This window comes from Cynara cardunculus (assembly GCF_001531365.2).
Source record: "Cynara cardunculus var. scolymus isolate 2C chromosome LG 17, CcrdV1, whole genome shotgun sequence".
NCBI lineage: Eukaryota > Viridiplantae > Streptophyta > Magnoliopsida > Asterales > Asteraceae > Cynara > Cynara cardunculus.
The window spans coordinates 3,388,529-3,406,800 of NC_037544.1; the positions used below are offsets into that span (position 1 = coordinate 3,388,529).

The following is an 18,272-nucleotide window of genomic DNA, read 5'->3' on the forward strand; positions in this document are numbered from 1 at the left end:
AAATAAATTATTTCGTTATTAAACTTAAATTAAATTATAATAAAAAATAAATTAAAGAAATTGCATAAAAATTGAGAACTTTTAAATAATTGATTTGATATTAACATTGATATATATTTTTTTCAAATTTTTATGATATCTTCAAATTTATATTTTATTCAAAAATAAAATCATTATTACTTTCTTAAAAACACATAAAATAGTACTATAACATCGACAAAGACAAATAATAAAATAGAACATTGAAATCGTGATGTGTTTCGCTGCATTGCACGAGTATTATTCTAGTAACTAATAGTAAGAAATAATGATTAATACCGATGAAGGTTATAATTGAAAAAAAAAATGAGAACAATCTACCAAAACAATTAATATGGATGAAGTTATAATTGGAAATTTGATATACCAGAATGCCACTGCAAGTTGCATTTCAATAAGTTAGCTTATATGCATCCATACGTGTACCCAAAAAACAAATTAGCTTATTTTTGCCAAATAATACCAAAATGTTAAATTGGTCAAAGGTTTTGAAACATAATAGTTCAGTGGTTTATAGTTTTTACAAACTTGTAATTAAAAAAGAAAATGCAAATTTTATGTTTCGATAAAAAAAAAACGGTAAGAATAATAAAAAATATATCTGTTGTATAAAAAATTATTGAGTATCAAAATATTTCAATACGATATACTGATAGTAAAATAAATCAAATCAATTAGACTATCATATTCCATATATGAACTGTTTATGAAAATCAAATCGATTTATTTTAATTTAGAAAAAACAATACGGAACGTTAACCTGGAAAAATGCGGTTTCGTATTAAAAAGATGATTTACCACATAGATCGATTGGTTTTTCACAAAACATGTTCCTCAATATAAAAAAATCTTTAATAATTAAATCTAAGAACGATACTAACTAGGCGTTCGGGATTGCTTATAAAAAACAACTTATTTATTTATTCCGGTATGACACCGGTAATAAGCACGTTTGAGTGTTTGGATAAACAACTTATGTCGGTTACAAACCGATAATAAGGAGTTGTTGAAGGAGTTAAATCATTCTAACTTATAACAAGTTGATAAGGACTTTTATAGAAAAGCATAAGTTGTTTCAAATAAGCAATCTCAAACACCCCTAAATAAGTATTAATAACATTACTTGAAAAAAGTATCAGTTGCTTTACATTTTAGGGTTACATTTTTTTTTCCTAACCACAAGGGTGGTGTTCGATTGGTTTGAGATTGAGAGATTCGTCGTAATGCAGAAAACGACAAGATTCAACTTTTGCTGACCAGATAATAACATGTTGCAGACTGTTTATCCTCCAAATATCAAAAGTGTCTACAGGTCCCAGGTTCGAATATAAGGAGTAATAAGAATCCCCTCGTGGCAATGAAGGTTCAAATGCGGTGACTTTGGGTTATCCATGAAGCGGGTGTTCACGTTAGGATTCGTAGGCTCGCATAACAGGTTGGATATTCAGGTTAATAAAAAATATATATATTCCAATTTAGTTCGGAACGGAAGAATATCCTTAAAAGATACGAGATTTAAAACAAAAACAGACATAAAATACATGTTCTCGTTTGAACCTAACATTACATGCATGTAATAAAATCTGTTGTCCCGTATTTCTCTATCATATACCAATCACATAAAGACACATATGTTATTCGCATGATTGGTGGAAATGGATGAGAGCGGAAAATTTGGGACAACAATTTTTATCCATATTTGGTAGATGGAGTATCGAGCTACCATCGAACATTATTGAGTTCCATCAAAAGGTTGCCATTAAGCTTTACGAAGAGTTGCATTAATTTTCCATTATCGATTTATAACAAAATTCTACATCCTGCTGTATCGCACAGATACACACAACTAGAGATTTAGAAAACAAAACCCAAGTGTCATCAATCGATCAACACCTAAGTTTGTGAGCGGTTAATACTTGCTCATAACAGATTAGAAATTTTGAGCTCAAATCTCATCTATGTTGAAACGGTTAGCCTTTTGCAGGTATATAGAATCTACATGTCGTACCTTGGAGGTGGGTAAACCGTGCTTTTGCATCCATGCAACGCAACAGAATTGCTAGTTCAATGTGTTGTCAACGGTTATGAATCTTGGATTACGGGCAGATAGAAGAGCTTGTAAGCCTCCAAGACTTCCAGATACCACATCGCCTCTCGATGGGGAAAAGCAGAGAGATCAACAATTTTGTGAACCTGAAATTGTAAAAATGTCACACTTTTCAGGATAAAATTATTCACAAGTGAATAATCAACTGGGAATTGCAGGATCTGATGTAGGAATCATAATGAAAAACCACCATATAACTAGATAAGTATTATGTAAATCAGAAGAACCTAAGAAAGTCCTCTTTACTTCTGCTATTTGGAAGATGACTTCAAATCCAAATTTTCTGTAAATTAGTAGGAGTCGCATAAACAGATCACAAAAAGTTCAGGATACTACAAACTGAAAATACAACCTGTTTTAAGTTCTCGATCCAGGTGGTTGTGGGTTCAAGACTCCAAACATTGACACGGGTGCACGTGCATTTTCTTTCTTAGCCGTAAAGTGAGGAAGAAGACTCTTACCCGGTTAGCGCTTACCAACAACCCATTTTTGATGGCCAAGAATGTTACCAGATAAGGTAAGTGACGATGATGTCTCTTGCCGATAAATGCTAGAGTTGTCTTCTTTTATTTCTAAATGCCAGACTAAAATAAGATTTTACTTCTTGTGCTATTCTTACAAGTCATCTTTGTATAGCTCAACACTATGTTTTGTTCACTATGAGCATCTCCATGCCAATCTTCACAGAAACGGCTGCTCAGGTATGCTCAACCCCCCCCCCCTCCCCCCGGTAACTTTCAAGTGGGATTTACTGGTCCACTACAAGGACAACCCAATGGAATCAGCAAAGGCTGCCAAGCATACTAATCTGCTACAGGCAGGTATCATATATTCATCTCTTCGATTCTAACTATTCAACGGACATTGGACCATATACATTGCTTATGAACTAAAGCTAGAACTTTGTGTCCCTAACAGGCATAGATTATATCACAGCTCCTTTAAAGTCCCACAAACAATTAGTATCGAGCAGTTCTTCCTTTGTTGTTTGATTATATTGGTGCTTCAAGCGGTCTACATTCAAATCAACAACTTGCTCTATAATAACCATAATTGGAAAATAAAAACTCCACCAAACATCTACCCATCTATGTTTTCTTTCTTAGCCGAGTTCTCATCAATGTCCTACGAGAGTGTCATGTGTCTTAAATAATTCATAGAACCCGAAACCAAATTCTACGTCTTTAAGTTCTTCCTTTTCTTCATTCTAAAGAAGACAATCTGTACCACGTAAATTTATAGAGCATCAACATTTGACTTCTTGACATCAATACAAGTTGCTTATAAGAAACTAAATTTATTCCAAATTTTGTTACTACTTTACCTCTTAACACTTCAAGAGCTTGTAAATACTTCTCATAGAGGTAAGTTAGGTTGAGAACTTGTTTTTCTTTTAAAACCCGGGAACCACTCACAACATTTGTCCCTCTTCAGGATGACTATTGATCATGAATAACACATTCATGATGAGTATGAGTGTGTTATTCATCATGAATCACACATTCATAATGAATATGGATGTATTATCCATAGTGAATAACACATTCATTATGAATATGTTACAACATTCATGATAACAAGGCGTCTATATTCCTGATGAATGTGCCATGTATAGTGCTGATGGTGGTCCCCCAATTCCTAATGAGAACACTTCTTATAATGTTCAATGTAATCAGTAGCAAATAAATTAGAATCCATGACAAATTTAACTTGCAAAAGTAATTTCTCTGATTTAGCAAGCCCTAATGTAGTTGTTTCGTAACTGAAGAAGAATCCTATTAATAACAAATTGATTAATGGGAGTTCTTGTCATCAATCATAAGTAATATTGATTTGTACATTGAGAATCTGAACATAAAAATCAAAGAAAATTATGATGGAATTTGAGGTAATTTGCCTTGATCAAGGGAAGATTATCTTCACGGATTGAACACCCTCCTACAACCATTATATATGCACCTGCACAATCAATCAGAACAGAAGATTATAAATATAAGAACAGAAGAAACCCCAAACTTGCTAGGGCTAGAAATGCTGACCTAATTTCCAATCGCGATTCAGGTTATCGTTGGAAGAAGTGAGTTCAACCACGCCTGTTCCGTCATCGACGAGAAAACGTCCGTCGCCGACGGTGGCAGAAGGTAGCGAGATTACAACGCCCTGAATCACATTCAATCAATGATAGATTTCCAAAAAGAAGGGAAAAAGAGTGTGTTGCGAGGTTGAGTACCTGTAACCAGGCGCGTTGGAAGAGAATGGGTCCGAGAGAGATGGAAGATTGAGAGGAGTCGGTGGTCCGACGCGCCGCCTTCAACTGGATGCATAGTAGCTTCAAAGCCGCTAAGCTGTAGTCCATCTTCTTCTTCTTACTGTACAGATTCCGGCTTCTCGCTAACAATGGAACTGCAATGAATCGTGATTCCTAGAACCAGGTCGTGCTGTCTTATGGAATTTGGAAAAAAATTTATGTTATTTAGAAAATAACAACTATAGCATTTGTTTTTTTGGAATATTTTCGTGCCCCGTTGAAGATTGCTTATAAAAATAATTTATTGATTTATTTTGATGTGTCATCGGTAATAAGTATTTTTGAATATTTGGATAAACAACTTATACCGGTGTCAAACCGGTAACAAAAAGTTTTGAGATAAGTAAAACTCTTCTGACTTATAATAAGTTGATAAGTGCTTTTATAGAAAAGAATAAGAGGCTGTTTGTTTGGCTCTTAATGGTGACATTAAGAGCCAACCTCTTAATTGGTCAGAAGTAAAGACTGTTTGGCAAAAAAAAAAAAAAAAACTCTTAATGATTACATTAACCTCTTAACCATTTTGAACCTAAGACTTTACTAAACCATTCAGATGTTCATTTTTCCAACTCTGCTCTCTCACCAGCCGTTCTTCACATCGCATCCCCCTATCGTCGGTCTTCCATTCGCCGTCTTCCCCCCCCACCCCAGATCGTCGCTCTTCCGGTCAGCTCTTGGTTGGTCGTCTTCCAGGTGGTCAGCTCCGGTCGCCGTCTTCCAGGTGGTCGTCTTCCAGGTGGTCAGCTCTGGTCGCCGTCTTCCAGGTGGTCGTCTTCCGATCGCCGCCCCTACTGCTTCCCTTCATATGTTTCAGGTATTTCATCGCTTCATGTTGCTATCTTGGTTCTCTTCATGTTGCTATCTTGGTTTTGTTCGCTTCTTGGTTGCTATCTTGTAGAAACCCTTGGTACCATGCCATTGTGTAAAGTATTTCATGTTTGGATTTAGCAAAAAAGTGAAATAACCTTAATTTGATTAGATTGGAACTCCTTTGTCTCGAGGGTTAAAATGGTAATTTGTTATCATTCAGATAACAGTTACTAAACAACATTATTTCACTCAGCACTTAACCATTATGGCCCTCTTAACCATTATGACCACTTAACCATTCTACACTAAACGATTCAGCAACCGCCAAACAACCCCTAAGTTGTTTCAACTAAGCAATCCCAAACAACCCTCGTTATCATCTCTTTAACTTTGTTTTTGATGGTTTGTTTATATTTTACGAGAACCAATATAGAACAAATTTGGACTAATCAAATGAGAACTTAATAATTTGTAATAATTATGATATTTTATATGAGACAATCATTTAAGATAATTAATATTAATCTTTTAAAATAAGGTTAAAGGGTAAATTAGTAATTTGATATTTAATTAAAAATGATTTAACATCTTCCCCTCTCTCTCTCTCTCTCTCTCTCTCTCTCTCTCTCTCTATATATATATATATATATATATTATCCATTTTGTATTACCAAAATTAACATTTGGTGTTGTAAACAATGGGTATCACAATGTACATATTGTATATACAATGGATATTACATTGAGGATCGTTTGTATATATATTTTTTTAAATAGTGGCGATGTTTTTTAGGTATCATATTTGTGTAGCTTTTATTCAACTGGTGTTCGCCGAAATAAGGTTCGTCAAAGAGGGGAAGTAAGATTTCTAAAATATCTAAAATGCTCTTTAATTAAATTTTAAGTCAAAATTATTAATTTTCTAATTTATCATTTGATTTGTAGTTGAGATTGGATCTCACAGTTAACACAAAATTACTAAATTCTCCCTTGAATGACCCACTTGATATTATAAGGGCTTGTATAAGGGGCTTTCCGACAATGGTTAAATGGTTTGGTGTAAGATAATTAAGTTCAAAATAATTAAGAGGCTCTTATGATATAATGCAAAATGAAATATCGTTGTTTGGTAATTGTTCATAATGGAATTGGGGCATTGAATGGTTTAAGGAGGCCGAAAATATAAAACCATTTAGAGGGTTTTAGAACCCTTAAAAGACAAAAAAAAAAATTATCAAACAAGATTTAACTCTTAGCAATTCAAGTGTTTCATCTTAATAAAACTATTAAGAGATAAACAAACAACCCCAAAGTTTCTTTGCATGGACCAAATCAAACATATGTGGACGAATCTAGAAATACACCTTGTACCATTTTCAACAGAAAATGATAAAAATAACACTATTCCTAAATTTTAGCACTCAAATTTGCACTATTTGTCAAAATAACAGTAATCATCTCTAACTGGTTAGTGTTAAATTATAACACTTTTATATATTTGATATATTTTTATTAATTTATCATTAAACTAAAATCATATTTTATGTATATTAATTAATTCAAGTAAATTAATTATATCTGTATTTATATACTACATTTAACTATAATAACCTTTTATGTCTCTTATTATTTTTAATAGATTATATATATATATATATATATATATATATATATAATCTTATTATACCAAGACACTTAATTTAATATTTAGTTTTAAACTATTAAATTCTCAACCAATTTTTAAAACAAAACATATATCAAAATTAAATTTTATTTTTAGTACATCGGTTAGAAATGGTCTTAGGGATCGTTTACCTAAATACTTACCCGGTAAGCACTTACCTGTAAAATTCAACACTATCGCTTACTTATCGGTAAGATTTTATTCATTAAAACGCATCGTATGCAACAATTTATCCCGGTAAGCGCTAACCATGGTAAGAGTCCTCGTACTCATCTTGCCTTCGTACTTACCGGGTAAGATTTTTAGTCATTGTCATATTCATCCGGTAAAGTAAAGTGACTTGGTAAGCACTTACCCGGGTAAACGTTTGGTAAACAACACCTTAGACGAGTCAAACCCCAGTTTCTTATGCTTAACAAGTCACAACTCAAGTAAACTCGAGCTCAACTCAGTATAAAGACGTCTCTAATTACGGAAAATCTTTTAGGTTTTGTTTGGTTTGCATGATTGTTTTTAAGAGATTTGGATTTTATGGAGGGATTTGGATTGGAATGTATTTGAAATCATTGGTGTGTTTGATTTGTAGGATTTAGGATGTAATTGATCCTATTATTTATGAATAATTTATAAAAAGAATTATAAATTATTCATAAAACTAATTAAATTATATTTTCATGAACCGATTATTACAAAACAAATGTTTTTAACATTTCTTAAAACCTTATTTAACACAATCCTGTGAAAATCCTGTGAAATCCCGAGCACCCTCTAAGAATTTCAAAATCCTATGTTTGTAAGATCTCAGTTAAATAAGATTTCAAACCCAAACAATTCAACAAACCAAATATGTGATTGGAATGGATTTAAACTCCAAATCCCTTTAAATTTATTCCATTTCTTCAAACCAAACTGTATCTTAGATTCGTGTTGTACTTTAAAATTTGTATAAGAAAAGGATGTTAGTATTATTAAATAATTGCATAAAAACATTAATATTTCATATAACAACTCCACCACATTATTCCAACTCTATACATTTTTTATTGGTATCAGAATAAATACAATATTTTTGTATATCTCTTTACCTAATTCAACTTTATTATTATTATTATTATTTGGTTTTATATTATCAAGTTTAATTTGTGAAAAATAAATATTGATGAAGCATCTATACTATATTATAAAGTGTTTGACAAAGATTCTTAAAAACCATTTTTTATGTTTGAAGTATTGTTTATTGATGCATATTACTTAAAATTCAACATTACAAACAAATTATGCGTAATTACAGTTTATTAAAGCTCTATTTTTAAATTTATGTAATTAACTGCTGATAAACATAATCAAATACAGAATAAACATTCATTTTAAATATAGAAAATCTAAAATACAATTAAGATAATAATTGAGTTATAACAGAATGTTTAATTATTATTCTTATAAAAATTATATTATTAAACTAAAATTAATCTATACTATATTATAAAGCATTTGACAAAAACTCTTAAAAACCATTTTTTTATGCATGAAGTACTGTTTATTGATGTATATTACTTAAATTTTAAGATTACAAGTAATTTTGCATAGGTACGACTTATTAAAACTCTATTTTTAAATTCGTATAACTAGCTGTTGATAAATATAATCAAATACAAGATAAACATATATTTTAAATATAGAAAATCTAAAATATAATTAAGTTCTAAAATAATGTTTAATTATAATATTTATAAAAAATACTTGTTATTAAATCTAAATTAAATTATAATAACAAATTAAATTAAAGAAAACTATTAAATAGTTAATTTGATACTATTATCGATTTATTTTTTTTACAAATTTTTATTTTATCTTCAAAAATTATATTTTAGTTCAAAAATAAAAACATTACCGCTTTTTCAAAACCACATAAAATCGTATTATATCGATAGAGCAAATAACAAAAAGTAAACATTAAATCGAGATTTATCTCACTACATTGCTCAAGTACTCTTCTAGTATTTTATAAAGCATATTTTTGATATAAAGGAGTGTTAAAAGCACAATATCATAAAGTTTCCAAAGTAAATAAAATAATTTCCATTCGATTTTTCAAAATTTCTGTAAAACAGAAAATCAAAATGCAAAATCTTTAAAAACAAATTACATTCAACTCCTATAATTTCTCTGTTTTGAGACTTATAACATTATATATTATTAAAATATTTCATACATTTAATAAAATACAATTCTTACGTCTAAACATTTAATTTCAAGGTTTTTATTCGTACGAATATTGTAACAACCCGTCCCACATCGGTTGGTGAGGAGAACTAAGCACTCCTTATAAGGGTGTGGATACCTCATCCTAGCATGACCGGTTTTGGGGCTTGCGTTGTGCGGCTGCCAGAAACAAAACTGTGCGACTACTGCTTTGTGGTATAGCGGGCAGGTTAGTCAAAGCGGACAATATCATTGCTACGGGGTTCTGGGGGCGTTACAAATGGTATCAGAGCCAGACCCGGATCGATGTGGCCCAACGAGGACGTTGTGTCCTAACGGGGGGAGGGTGTAACAACCCGTCCCACATCGGTTGGTGAGGAGAACTAAGCACTCCTTATAAGGGTGTGGATACCTCATCCTAGCATGACCGGTTTTGGGGCTTGCGTTGTGCGGCTGCCAGAAACAAAACCGTGCGACTACTGCTTTGTGGTATAGCGGGCAGGTTAGTCAAAGCGGACAATATCATTGCTACGGGGTTCTGGGGGCGTTACAAATATAATAAGTAAAAATACTGCTTCCTCATGGTAATCATTTTTGTGAGTTTTTCGAATTTTATGTGGTTGTTTTACTATTAATTATAAATAGATATTAAGTTATAATAATTAAAATTAATTAAAACTTATTAATTAATTTTTATTATACATGATTAATTAATTTTAATCATACAATAGATATTAATAATAATAATTAATTATTTATGGGCCGTTTACCAAACGCTTATTCGGGTAAGTGCTTATTAAGTCACAATACCTTACCGGATGAATATGGAAGGACCAAAAATCTTACTCGGTAAGAGCGAAGGTAGAGACCGAGAGTCTTACCCGATAAGTGAGAACGACGACCCTTACTACGGTTAGTGCTCACCTAGTAAATTGTTGCATACGATTTTGTTTTGGTGGACTAAAATCTTACCCGGTATGTAAGTGATGGTGTTGAATTTTACTGGTAAACACTTATCCAGGTAAGCGTTTGATAAACGACCCCTTACAGACGTTAATAACCATATCAATTATTATTTTTCTTTTTAATCGCACCAAAGAACACATACAAAATAGCTTACCAACCTTATCCCCGCTTTTTTATAAGATAAAATATCATCTTAAAACCCATTTAATAAAAGAGGCGGTGACATTTTAAAAAGAATTTAAGCATATTGACACATTAAACCCCTCTATTTATTGTCACTTTACAAAAATAACCCCAAACTTTATAACCGAATAACGGGTTATAACATAAAGTAAATTACAATTTTAGTCTATGTGGTTTGTTTTTGTATTTCTTTCCATTTTGTCTTTTCAACCATTTCATTTTTATTTTATACCTCTTATTATATTAATTAATGATAAGTTTAACTAAAAATATGTATTTTATTTTATAGATTACACCTTCAAAAAAGAAATTATCAGTACCTTTTAAAATGAGTTAATGTTGAATATTTTAAAATTTGTATGCAATTTATCTGATATATATCTGCAAATCTGTTTACACTAATCGAAAAAGACATTTTATATTTTAAGCTGGGTTCAAAAAATTGTATCATTTTTTCTAATGCATTTCTAATCGCCATGCGAGATTTCAAAATAAGAAATTGTGTTGGTTGTAAGTAGTGATGGCCAAATCGGCCCGGCCTGGCCCGGGACCGCCGGAGGACCGGGACCGTAATGACAGGTTATGGGACCGAAAATCGGGACCGGTTAGGGTTTTTGGTAGTTTCGTGGGACTGGGACCGACTATGGACCGGCCCGGCCTGAAAATTCAAATAATTTTATAAATAAATGTATTTTTAAATAATTTTATAATATATTTTTATAAGACAATGTAATTTTAATTATATTAAAAACGCATTTTTAAAGTGTATTTGAGTGACCAAATTATAAATTTTATAATGTATTAAAAATATATATCATTATTTTTTTTTAAAAAACTCTTATTTTTTTAATCCAGGACCGGTTATGGCCGGTTATGGGAAAGCTTGGGACCGATTGGGTCCGACCCGGGACCGGTATTTGGCCATCACTAGTTGTAAGGATGGTTTTTTAGTAGTAAATTGGTTTTGGGTAATTACTAATGTCAAATTAGTACTTTTTGCTGATGTGACAGTGAATAATATAAGAAATTGTAGGGTATAATTTCTTAATAAGGAATTGTTTTATGTCACATGATGCTTTTTGCTGTATGTTTATAAAAAATATATGAATAATGTAAAATATAATTTATACAATGTAATTTTATTATTGTGTATTTTAATGTTTTATTTATTATAATTATTTAATTAATAAATTATCTGATATTAAATTATAGTAAAGAATACGTAATTATAATTTGTTATTATTCAATTAAAATATAGTTTTTTTATAATAATATGTTACTTTAGATATTGGTTAAAAATCCTTGCAGTTGAGGGTAATTTCTAAAGTTGACGTGACGCCTTAGAAATTGCATCGTAGTTATGTAAGATGAAAATTGAAATTTATCTACGTTTATTAATAAAAAAAAAATATATCGTGTTCAAATATTTCATTTAATTAAATACTAGAAGAGTACTCACGCAATGCAGCGAGACAATCTCGATTTTAATGTTCGATTTTATTATTTGTCTTTGTCAATGTTATAATACGATTTTATGTGTTTTTAAGAAATCAATAATAATTTTATTTTCGAATAAAATATAAATTTGAAGATATCATAAAAATTTGAAAAAAAAAATATCAATGTTAATATCAAATCAACTATTTAAAAGTTCTCATTTTTTATGTAATTTTTTTAATTTATTTCTTATTATAATTTAATTTAAGTTTAATAACAAAATAATTTATTTTTGGTTTAATAATATAACATTTTATATATATAATAATTAAGTATTCTGTTAGAATCAATGATTATCCTAATTATATTTTGGATTTTTTACATTTAAAATGATATGTTTATTATGTATTTGATTATGTTTATTTGCAGTTAATTACACGAATTCAAATATGGAGCTTTAATAAGTTGTACTTACGTACAATCTACTTGCAATCTTGAGTTTTAAGTAATATGCATTAATACACAGTACTTTACGCATAAAAAATTTTAAGAGTTGTTGTCAAATGCTTTATAATATAGTATAGATGCATAAAAATCTTTATAATATAATTATTATTATTTTCAGAATATCAACTTAAATTTATCGCAATGAAAATAAGTAGCTAATTAAAAACCAAACAATTTCATTATTTTAAATTGAAAATGAAAATAATTAAGTATAAAATTGTGTAAACTATATTTTAAAACTACTAAAACTATATTTTCTACAATTTTATACTAATTACAATTTCATTTTACAAATAAAAAGAAAAAAAACAAACCATAGGGACCAAAATTGTAATTTAATCTATGATCAAAAAAGTTAACCAACCTATTTAACTATAGTTAGTTAGAGGGATCAAAAGCGAAATAAATGGTAATTATAGTGATTAAAATTATAATTAGTTTAAAAGAGAGACCATTTTTGACAGTGAGTGACAACTATAAGGACTAAAAATGTAATTTCTCTATATATTTTTTTAGAAAGGACAGCATCGAACATATTTGGAGAAGTATGGGGGTAGATGAGCATAGGAACTCAAACTTCTTTGAGGTACCAACTGGGTACCAGTTCCACTATAAAAAGTAAGCGAGCATTTCATGGTAGGACATAGAGAATCAAGCACCAAACCCTGTTTTCAGCAACAATGGCGGTCACACAAGGCAAATGGGTCAAGGTCAGCTTCTTCTTCATCGTTATCCTCATTTACCTCTTCCAATTTACCATGATTATCGTTTTTCTGCTTCGATTTCTCTCAGTCGTTTGTTTTCAACCATATAATAAAGGGATTTCGTGATTCTTTTTTATAATCATTTGATCTAAACCGATTAGTTCGATTGTTTTTCGAGGCCGATCGATAACTCATGAGATTATGGTCAGAAATTGTTCTAATTGCGTGTTAAATTCTTTGATACTGATCTATTGTTGGAGTTATTTGGGGATAGGGTTTTAAGAAACGGTAGCAATCGATTATGATTTCTGCATACGAAGCATATCACTCATGTCTTCGATTTCTTCCAGTCGTTCGAGTTTGAACATGTTGAATGCTTAAACTATAAAACAAAATCCATGAAATTGGAGAACGTAAGAAAGAGATGCCAAGTTACGAACTGATAGTAGTCGTCAATGAATTTAATTATTCTGTTCTGTTTGAGAAGAATAATATTAGGGTTAGGTTAAACCTTGTTCATGACCTGAACTTTCCATGGAAGCAATCAACAAAATTCCTTGGGATGAAAGTGATGTATTTAGGATCCGTGAATTAATGTTGTCCACTAGTCGAATTCGAGCTGAATCAGTATCACAGTTGTCAACCTCAATGTGATTTGATTCATTGAGCTATAGGAGTGTTCATCGGTTGAAATCCAATGGATTTAGGTTGATCCAGTCCAATCCAATCATCTAATGGATGTTGGATTTTGTCATCCGATCCGATCCAATTAAAATTGGACATCCAATCCAATCAAATCCAATGGATGATTGGATCGGATTGGTTCCATCTATTTATATTTCTATTGATTATCCATTTGATCGGATAAGACCCATCCAATTTTTTGATACAATTTTCAACCAAATATTCATATATTTCTTTAATTTATTAGAGACCACTACGAACAAATATCAAATAAAAAACAATATCGTAAAATGTTAATAATTAGATATAGATATAAATGGATGGTAGTTCGATGAGTAATTGGATTGGATCGGTTTGGTTTTATTGGACTCCGGACTGTCATCCAAGAACCGACAGATCCAATTTGGATGTTGAAATTTTTGATGAAGTCTGATCCAATTACAATTGGATATCCGATTATAGTCGGTCAGTTCTAATTGGATTGATCAATTTAAATTAGACTGGATGACTTTCTGCATACCTCTAAGTAGCTACATGATAGGATCGGTAGATGGGACATGATAAAGTTAAAGTCCTTGTAACTAAACCAAACGAACCGAGTATGTCTCACATGGGGGTATGTTCTTGGAAGCGTAAGATGTACGTAGACTTACTCAACTACTCAAAAGAGTAGAGCACCTCTTTCCATGAATACGTCTGGCTTGTGAAAAGTGTGCGAAAGCAGGAAATGCATATATGCAATGATATTAGTATAAAGTTTCTAGATTTGGTTCATCATTTGACAACTATTATCGATATAAACTTAGAATTTTGATTGCAATCTTGGTTTCAGTTACCCGATTGTAATATCAAAAGCGGAGAGCCTACTTGGTGATCAGATCTTGTGAATCGTTAACAGATAAAAAGTTATTCATCATCAATCTCAACTAGTTATGACTTATGATTCACCATCCATGGATGATTTGCTAGTAATATTGCATTTTTCTGTAACCATGGTATATGATGCCTTTGACCCAATTAGTAATTCAAGCAAAACCCCCTTTTCATATGAGCAAGACAAACTTTCGGCTTTTCGACCATGCGTATGACCCTCAAAGGAATCAATAGCATCCAAGAATGAAACCCGAGACCTTATGTCACATCAGACACAAAATAGATACCAATCCGTTTCATCTTTTTAACACTCGTTCAGTCGTTCTGATAAACCAAACCAAACCTACCTAGTATATCCCACCTGAATGTAGGATCGGGGTAAAAGTACACATACCTTACATCTGTTCCATAAGATAAAATAAGTTCAACTCATTATGATGTTGAACTTATTATGTAATTCGATGTAGCTATTGATTTTTGTTGGGTTCAATGTTGTGCTTTAATGTTGTATTCAAGCTAGTTTCTCCTATTTTGTAATAGTTTAGTCTTTATTGCTTTCGTAGTATAAATAGGTAGTGCCTTGTAATTAGTGAGAGAATCATCATTGTTGAGAGCTAATTGTCATTAGTGAGAGAATTATTGTAATCATTGAAGAAATCAATACAAAATCATTTGGTTTAAAATTCTTTCTACTCGTACATCTTATTCTTACAAGATTTATCTGATTTGGTGATATTTTGGGACAATCAATTTTTTCTTGAAAAATTTAAAAATTCTCATCAAGAATTTGTGAAGTTGTCAATTGACCATAGAAACATCACCTCCTTTAGAATGGAGTATTAACACAGGACTTGTAATTTGCAGTTGAACCAAAAAGGAACTGGGCCTGGTGCAAGAAGTTCTCATGCAATCACCATTGTTGGAGAAAAAGCTTATGCCTTTGGTGGTGAGTTCAAGCCCCGTGTCCCTGTCGATAACACCCTTTACGTCTTCGATCTTAACGAGCTTACGTGGTCTGTAGCGGAAGTAACCGGTGACATCCCCCCACCACGAGTTGGTGTCACAATGGCTTCCATTGGCGGCACCATATACGTGTTTGGTGGTAGGGACGCCACACACGCAGAACTCAATGAGCTCTATTCTTTCGACACGTGCACAAACAAGTGGTCTCTACTCTCGAGTGGGGACACTGGGCCCGCTCATCGTAGCTACCACTCGGCAGCCACCGATGACCGCCGTGTTTATGTGTTCGGTGGCTGCGGTTTTGCTGGTCGGCTCAATGATTTATGGGCATACGATGTTGTCGACAAAGTGTGGGCCAAGTTTCCGTTACCTGGAGATAATCTCAAAGGTAGAGGTGGGCCTGGGCTTGTGGTAAGTGGTGGGAAGATCTGGGTGGTGTATGGTTTTGCCGGTATGGAGGTCGATGACGTACATTTCTTCGACCCGACTACCGAAAAGTGGGTCCAGGTTGAGACCACAGGTGAGAAGCCTACACCTAGAAGTGTGTTTTCAACCGTTGCGGTCGGGAAGCACGTATTCGTATGTGGTGGAGAAGTGGACCCGAGTGATTTAGGTCACTTGGGTGCGGGCCGGTTCACGCAAGATGTCTATGCATTGGACACAAATACGCTTGTGTGGAAGCGGGTTGAGGATGGATCCGGCGGCGGAGATCACCCGGGTCCACGAGGGTGGTGTGCGTTTTCCAGCGGGAGGCGGGATGGCAAAGAGGGGTTGTTGGTGTACGGCGGCAATTCGCCGAGCAACGATCGGTTAGATGACATTTACTTTTTTACCCCTTGCTTAGATTAATCACAAATAAAACCAACCTTCATGGTTGGTATCTTCATCATGTATGTAATGAGGGCATTTGTGGAAAGGTGTGCAGAAATAAATTTGACTCCTGAATTGGTCATGGTTGATCATTTGGTGGGAGGTAAATAGTGAAACACTTCATGTTTTTATTTTGTGGTATGTATGATGTAAAAAAGAAAATAAAAATAGGTCCATTTTTTTTTAATTTTTTTTATTAACCTGAATATCCAACCTGTTATGCGAGCCGATTAATCTTAGGATGACCATCTGCTTTGTAGGTAGTTCGGAGTCACCGCATTTGAACCTACGTGGCCACAAAGGGATTTTTGTTCCTACTTGGATTTGAACCTGAGACCCCTTGACACTTTTGACCTTTAGAGCCAAGCTCAAACCAATCAGACTTCACTCTTGTGGTTAGGTCCATTTTAATTTATATTTTGTTTTCTTTTAACACATGGTTAAACATGTCAAATGATTAAAAATTACACGAAATATATTTAGATAAAAACTATAAAATGGGAGTGGCGGATCTAGAAATTTATTCGAACGAGTGCATTTTTAAGGCTTGCAAAGTCTTAGTTTTACTCGGTGGAAGGTCAACGTGACGCGGTTTGACCCATAGAAAAGTCAGTTGTGTCGATTTGGAGGATGAAATATAATTTTTCTAGCGGGTGCACCTTCAGCCGTTTAAAACTTTTTCTCTTGCAATAATCGAGTGAGCGGTAACATGGAACCCCCCCCCCCCCCTCCTTAGCATGCCCGACCGTGAAAATGGGTGAACTTGATCTGATATCTTTTCGTCCATTCAAAAAACTTATGATTTAAACAAATTTTGACTTGTTACCTAATCTGTTTTGAGACTTAGACCGTCTACCAAATGCTTACCGGATAAGTGTTTATTGCAAGAGTCACCACTTTAACTCACCTCGTTTGGTAACATTTATTGGTCATCAAAATGACTTGTTTGTAAGCTTCTCTTACCTGATAAGCACCAATCGAGTAAAAATTTTCTTCCTCACTTACCAAGTAAGAATCTTGATTGTTGTCATGCCTCTTACCGCGGTCTTTGTCATGCTCACTCGATAAGCTAAGCGACTCAGTAAGCGCTTACTGGTAGAGATGGACTCAAATTTTTTTTAAATGGCGGTACCATTTGACTATAATCGGGATATTTTTCACAACATCATGATTAGTCTGTTGGTTAGTTCATTGTTTCCATATGAGCAAAAACCTTGCAAACCAACTCTACCAAAGAAAATCTGTGTCCTTCTTGTAGTTTCAAAATATATATGATAATACACAACAAATCGATACGGTTGCACATTTCAAAAACCTAATTTTTTTTACACTACGACGGATGAATGAAACAATAGCATGTGCCACCGTAACCACTTAACCGGGTCCGTCCTTGCTTACCGGCAAGAGTCACAATCCTCAACTTACCTTATTCGGATAATATTCCGGGTCATCAAATTAGGTTGTTGGTAAACATATTTTTACTCGGTAAGTGCTTATGGGGTAAAGTGTTTACCCTCACTTACCGGGTAAGACTTTTAATCTTTGTAATACTTCCTACTAGTTATCAGGTAAGACTCTCGTTCCTTATCATACTCATTCGATAAAGCAAGTGACACCCACTAAACGTTTATAACCACCACCCCTTGTATTTTTGTGTTTTAAGCATGTTGGAAAAGGCATGTACCAACTCATCATATGATTTGAAGTGTTTGATATGGTGCACTTTTTGGCTTGTAGATTTTATTCCATATCCTTTGCTTCCAAACCATGCCCATATAACCTTGATGCCTCCACCCTCTTTTTGCCTTTTATTTGCTTTTTTCCAACACTTGTTTTAAGTTTACCACAATATGTGTGTTATAATAATATTTCTAAGGGGTTGTTTGACAGTTGTTGAATGGTTTAATGCATAATGATTAAATGATCAAAATGATT

The 18,272-nt window shown here is 32.7% G+C and overlaps 2 protein-coding genes across 4 annotated transcripts; one reads left to right on the plus strand and one right to left on the minus strand.

Moving 5' to 3' along the window:
* Window positions 1–1,804: 1,804 nt before the first annotated feature.
* On the minus strand, window positions 1,805–4,535 carry LOC112501091. Its single transcript, XM_025104746.1, has 4 exons — window positions 4,377–4,535; window positions 4,186–4,306; window positions 4,044–4,105; window positions 1,805–2,232 (listed from the first exon to the last, which is right to left on the minus strand). Exons 1-4 carry the CDS (start codon window positions 4,500–4,502, stop codon window positions 2,122–2,124), a joined length of 420 nt encoding a protein of 139 aa, XP_024960514.1. The 5' UTR covers window positions 4,503–4,535; the 3' UTR covers window positions 1,805–2,121.
* An 8,307-nt stretch (window positions 4,536–12,842) lies between these two features.
* Window positions 12,843–16,506, plus strand: LOC112501140 (nitrile-specifier protein 5). 3 transcript variants are annotated; one of them, XM_025104808.1, is made up of 2 exons: window positions 12,843–12,953; window positions 15,369–16,506. In XM_025104808.1, exons 1-2 carry the CDS (start codon window positions 12,924–12,926, stop codon window positions 16,314–16,316), a joined length of 978 nt encoding a protein of 325 aa, XP_024960576.1. In that variant the 5' UTR covers window positions 12,843–12,923; the 3' UTR covers window positions 16,317–16,506. The 3 variants fall into 3 exon arrangements, 2 of the variants coding, with proteins under 2 accessions (XP_024960576.1, XP_024960577.1); XR_003067419.1 differs by lacking the exon at window positions 15,369–16,506 and adding an exon at window positions 14,464–15,191 and having other exon boundaries at window positions 12,883–12,953; XM_025104809.1 differs by lacking the exon at window positions 12,843–12,953 and adding an exon at window positions 13,314–13,360.
* The last annotated feature ends 1,766 nt before the right edge of the window (window positions 16,507–18,272 follow it).

What these genes read in the sequence shown, in the direction of transcription:
- LOC112501140 (XM_025104808.1), top strand. Translation starts at nt 12,924, where the DNA reads ATGGCGGTCACACAAGGCAAATGGGTCAAG. An exon ending in CACAAGGCAAATGGGTCAAG is followed by an intron (nt 12,954 to 15,368) that starts GTCAGCTTCTTC and finishes TGTAATTTGCAG; the next exon opens with TTGAACCAAAAAGGAACTGG.
- LOC112501091 (XM_025104746.1), bottom strand. Translation starts at nt 4,502, where the DNA reads ATGGACTACAGCTTAGCGGCTTTGAAGCTACTATGCATCCAGTTGAAG. An exon ending in GAATCGCGATTGGAAATTAG is followed by an intron (nt 4,106 to 4,185) that starts GTCAGCATTTCT and finishes TTGATTGTGCAG; the next exon opens with GTGCATATATAATGGTTGTA. An exon ending in ATAATCTTCCCTTGATCAAG is followed by an intron (nt 2,233 to 4,043) that starts GCAAATTACCTC and finishes TTACAATTTCAG; the next exon opens with GTTCACAAAATTGTTGATCT.